Genomic DNA, 5,892 nt, shown 5'->3' on the forward strand with positions numbered 1-5,892 from the left:
AAGCCAAACGTTATGTACTGACGTTTCTGACAAATTGAGAAACTTAATCCGACGGCTCATTCATGTCGGACTAACAGGGATGTCAGAGTTGTGGGCAGTTCCTTTGTCACTTCAGTTACACAGACCTATAGCTGGGGACCCCCTGAAACCCTCTCAAGGAGCGGACCCCACTTTGAGAACCACTCGGCTCCATAAGTTGCCGACTACAATGTGAAACGGTACAAATAATGACCTGTTTTATCTGTCTCCAGATCCGATCTCAATCTTCCTGTTCTTTCCAAATCCTCATCGGCCCAAAATGAGTCATCTAACCAGCTCCTGTGTGTGTGTGTGTGAGTGCGTGGGGCTAAACAAATGACAACAAGCATAAACAAAGCAGAAACAAACACCAACTTGCAAATGACCAGCAGTAGCAGCCCCGCCCTGTCTCAGGCTGTCTGCCTACATGGCCAGCCCTGATTGGCTTGCTGCTGCACTGGCCTCACAGGGGGTTACTACAAGAGGCGTCAGCCCAGCTGGTTGATGCATTTCACACTAGTGCGCGGCTTCGACTTATAGCGCGGGCAAAGCGTTTCCGGTTTTCCCCTTATAATGGGAGTGGATGGGACTTAAGCTGCTTGACACGACCGTGTGGTTACTAGGGGTGGGACGATACATTGAGTGACATTGATCAGTTAGTACGTCTAGTAGCAGTAGGCTATACCCATTGTTGTGGACAAGTTGCAAAGTTGCAGTCAGTGTTTCACAGTTTGGAGGAAGCAAGATTCATGTAGCCTTATTGGCCAGTTTGTGACACAAAAAAAATCTTGTAAGATTTTGGAATAAATAGATCATTCCAGATTTTTGCCTCTTATGGTTTAATTTCTTCATTTTAAGTTACAGATATCATGTATATTCAATATGTTGAATATAGCAATATATCGAATATGGTGATTATGATCATTATCGAGGGCCTAATATCGCCACAGATTTCGTATCGTGAGGTACTCATAACACCCCATGACCCGCTCATTACATTACTGAGTCTCCTATTGGCCCATGACCCGCTCATCACATTACTGAGTCTCCTATTGGCCCATGACCCGCTCATTACATTACTGAGTCTCCTATTGGCCCTTCACCCGCTCATCACATTACTGAGTCTCCTATTGGCCCTTCACCCTCTCATCACATTACTGAGTCTCCTATTGGCCCATGACCCGCTCATCACATTACTGAGTCTCCTATTGGCCCTTCACCCGCTCATCACATTACTGAGTCTCCTATTGGCCCTTCACCCTCTCATCACATTACTGAGTCTCCTATTGGCCCTTCACCCGCTCATCACATTACTGAGTCTCCTATTGGCCCATGACCCGCTCATCACATTACAGAGTCTCCTATTGGCCCTTCACCCGCTCATCACATTACTGAGTCTCCTATTGGCCCTTCACCCGCTCATCACATTACTGAGTCTCCTATTGGCCCATGACCCGCTCATCACATTACAGAGTCTCCTATTGGCCCTTCACCCGCTCATCACATTACTGAGTCTCCTATTGGCCCTTCACCCTCTCATCACATTACTGAGTCTCCTATTGGCCCATGACCCGCTCATCACATTACTGAGTCTCCTATTGGCCCATGACCCGCTCATCACATTACTGAGTCTCCTATTGGCCCTTCACCCGCTCATCACATTACTGAGTCTCCTATTGGCCCATGACCCGCTCATCACATTACTGAGCCTCCTATTGGCCCTTCACCCGCTCATCACATTACTGAGTCTCCTATTGGCCCTTGACCCGCTCATCACATTACTGAGTCTCCTATTGGCCCTTCACCCGCTCATCACATTACTGAGTCTCCTATTGGCCCTTCACCCGCTCATCACATTACTGAGTCTCCTATTGGCCCTTCACCCACTCATCACATTACTGAGTCTCCTATTGGCCCATGACCCGCTCATCACATTACTGAGTCTCCTATTGGCCCTTCACCCGCTCATCACATTACTGAGTCTCCTATTGGCCCTTCACCCGCTCATCACATTACTGAGTCTCCTATTGGCCCTTCACCCGCTCGTCACATTACTGAGTCTCCTATTGGCCCTTCACCCGCTCATCACATTACTGAGTCTCCTATTGGCCCTTCACCCGCTCATCACATTACTGAGTCTCCTATTGGCCCATGACCCGCTCATCACATTACTGAGTCTCCTATTGGCCCTTCACCCGCTCATCACATTACTGAGTCTCCTATTGGCCCTTCACCCGCTCATCACATTACTGAGTCTCCTATTGGCCCTTCACCCACTCATCACATTACTGAGTCTCCTATTGGCCCTTCACCCGCTCATCACATTACTGAGTCTCCTATTGGCCCTTCACCCGCTCATCACATTACTGAGTCTCCTATTGGCCCTTCACCCTCTCATCACATTACTGAGTCTCCTATTGGCCCTTCACCCGCTCATCACATTACTGAGTCTCCTATTGGCCCTTCACCCGCTCATCACATTATTGAGTCTCCTATTGGAGGATCACATATAAGTTTAGTGCCTAGGATCACATATAAGTTTAGTGCCTAGGATCACATATAAGTTTAGTGCCTAGGATCACATATAAGTTTAGTGCCTAGGATCACATATAAGTTTAGTGCCTAGGATCACATATAAGTTTAGTGCCTAGGATCACATAAGTTTAGTGCCTAGGATCACATATAAGTTTAGTGCCTAGGATCACATATAAGTTTAGTGCCTAGGATCACATAAGTGTAGTGCCTAGGATCACATATAAGTTTAGTGCCTAGGATCACATATAAGTGTAGTGCATAGGATCACATATAAGTTTAGTGCCTAGGATTAGGATCACATATAGACAGTGTAGTCTGTAGTGCCTATACTGTACTATACTGTACTCCTATAGGATCAGGTAAACAATTAACCGACTAAAACAGGTCAACAAATGAACCTGGCATCTGTCCAATATTATCTAAAGAAATGTAATATTATCTAAATGCCATTTTTGAGTGGTGCAACCACTCCTGTCCTATTAGACAGCTATAGTGTCCCTGGGTCCCTGGCTGGGTTCCGAGCACGAAAATAGCATTTGGTTGGTTTTCACCACCATGTGTCACTGACCCCCCTGGGGACCCCCCCACGCGGTAACTCTGTCATTTCTCAACCGTTTCGGACGTGGGGCGTCTTGCCGGAACCGGGCCGGCACGCTGGGCGTGGTCCTGTGGGTCTGGAACTTCCGGGGACCCTTGGGGACCCCCACATGGAGTTGCACCACTCTCTTCACACGGGTGTGATTTTAACCTCTACATAAGACGCCAAAGCAGCCGCTGTACTACGGTCAATCTACTACTACTACACCATTGGTTCTCAAAGTGGGGTCCAGGGACCCCCAGGGGTCCTTGGGGAGGTTCCAGGGGGTCCCCAGCCAAAATAGTTCATCACAATCATTTTAACCACATTGTATGCTGGCAAAAAGTAACTGTGATGTACAAGCTCACATATTTTGAAAGATATCGAAAATGTTTGAAATAGCCAATTTTTCTCTCTTCTGAGGGGTCCCTGCACAAAACCTTTCAAAATGCATCAATTTGACTTGAAAACGTTTGAGAACTACAGCTATGCTGATCTACACACAATCAACAAGACTACTCCAGTGAAAGAATAATCATAATAATAATAAAGTGTCACAATTCGGGCAACCACAGTACCACACTAAATAGCCTACATAAATAGGCCATTATAAAAGTATCCTTCCGAGTCACCCTAGGGTGCCACGGCACTCACTTTGAGAAACCCAGGCTGATGAAATGAATCGTGACACCGCCATACGGTTCTCTTCTCTCTCCTCTCACCTGTTGCTGATCCGCACACAGAGCCGTTGAGCCTGGGCATCGAGGACGACTTCTTCTCGGCCAGTCTCATGCGGACCTGCTCCTGGACCCTCCTGGCGCGGGCCGAGGGGTCCTGGACGCCCGCAGCCGCTGACGACGGGGCCGCTATCTGGAGGTCCGACGGCACCATGTAGGCGGTGCATGCCGAGTTGGAGGGCTGCAGGGCGGACAGAAAGCAGCCGTCTCTCCCCCCAGTGGCCACGGCTGCGCTCATTGTGGGAAGAAAGAATTAAAAATACACCCACAAATAATGGAATTATAAAAAAAATATATAGCCTAAAGATGATATCAAAGTGAAAAGATCCTCCGGAATCCGGTAGAGGGGTTGAGTTGACGGTTCTTTAAGATATTAATCCGATTAGAAAGTGGAAAAAGTAGGTTCAAATGTTTTCTCTGCTCCGCTCCGCTCTGCTCCAAATGGAAATATTATAAATATGTTATTTCACAAACCCGTTAGGAAAAACATGATGGTAATTATGTAAAATCCTCTATAACGTTTGGTTTGACGTGCTGGTGAAATAATCCACTGCTTTAAAGAAAGATAGCTTAGTTAGTGTGTTTAATTGTAAGTCCAGACTCAAGTGTGCGTCCGTGTGTGTGTTGTGTGCTCAGTAGTCTCTGTGTGTGTGTGTGTGTGTGTGTGTGTGTGTGTGTGTGTGTGTGTGTGTGTGTGTGTGTGTGTGTGTGTGTGTGTGTGTGTGTTGTGTGCTCAGTACGTGTCGCTCCCACTTCATGTGTGTTCGTTGGATAAGTTCTGGAGGAGGCGGGGCCTACTGTCAACGTCACCCTGACTGGCAGACGTGATGTCCCCGAATACACCTGCTGCTAGCCGTGTGTGTGTGTGTGTGTGTGTGTGTGTGTGTGTGTGTGTGTGTGTGTGTGTGTGTGTGTGTGTGTGTGTGTGTGTGTGTGTGTGTGTGTGTGTGTGTGTGTGTGCTGGAGACTCTCCACTGAGTCACCACAACAACTGACAGCATTTGAGCCACGGACCACCATTTGATGAGATTCATCCTCTCAGACCCAAAACTTAGAATATTTTGTTATATTTGGATAAGATTTGTCCACAATTCCATACTGTAGGCCTATTGATGTTGGTGTAGTATAGGAGAGATAACAGGCAAACGTAGATCAAAATAACAATTCTTTGACATTCTCAAATTGTGTAGACTTCTTGTGAATAAGTTATGCAGATGTTTAACAATAATTTAACTCTTTCAGAGTTAAAGAGGGTCCATTTGGTTACCAAGTCTCCATCATTTCTTAGCTGGGGACCACCTGGAACTCCCTCGAGGACAACTGGTGGTCCATGGACCACTGGTTCAGGTTGAGAATCCCTGGCCTATATTATATTTAAAAAATAATAAGTTGAGTAAAGTGAATACATGTATGAATGACCTCAGCATGACCCCGGACTGACCCCGTGACCCTCGGTCACTCCCAGCCCACACTGGTGGAGAGTTAAAGTTTACTCCACTATACATCTCAGGCAAATATTTTACAATACTTTTTTTTTACTCCAGACAATTAGCTTACATCTACAACTTTGTTGATATTAGTACCCCATTAAAACTGGGTAAACATTGTGTCATTTTAGATGAAAATCAGTCAGAACATAACCTATTGAACCACGTTTTATTTTATAGGCTACACTATTTATTCAGCCATTTATTCCACCACTTTAGTCACACCACATGGACCGACCAGGATTTAAAGGTATATTCAGTGATTTCACTCAAAAAACCTTAGGTTTCGTTTTTGGCTGTGGGACCCAGCCTTTCGTCCAATCAGGATAGAGAGTCAAAAACGAAACCTAAGGTTTTTTGACCCCCAGGGGTTAACTGGGGACAGGGAGGAACTCCTTATATGGCCAGCACACTCTATAGTAGGGAGGATTATCACAACAAAACAAAAAAATAAGTGATATTTGAATTAAGTGAAATCACTGAATATACCTTTAAATGAATCCGTTTTTGTGAAGCGAATAAATATTCATCATCATGT

The 5,892-nt window shown here is 45.9% G+C and overlaps 1 protein-coding gene across 1 annotated transcript in view; it reads right to left on the reverse strand.

The window, feature by feature from the left end:
• Positions 1 to 4,487, reverse strand: part of LOC310854025 (plakophilin-3-like) — a 75,256-nt gene extending 70,769 nt beyond the window's left edge. The window contains exon 1 of the mRNA XM_083758501.1: positions 3,853 to 4,487. Within this exon, the coding sequence (XP_083614627.1) occupies positions 3,853 to 4,105 (253 nt within the window). The 5' untranslated portion in view covers positions 4,106 to 4,487. The remainder of the gene's footprint in view (positions 1 to 3,852) is intronic.
• Between the last annotated feature and the right edge of the window lie 1,405 nt (positions 4,488 to 5,892).

The sequence above is a fragment of the Protomyctophum parallelum genome, assembly GCF_964188405.1.
Source record: "Protomyctophum parallelum genome assembly, chromosome: 2".
Lineage (NCBI taxonomy): Eukaryota > Metazoa > Chordata > Actinopteri > Myctophiformes > Myctophidae > Protomyctophum > Protomyctophum parallelum.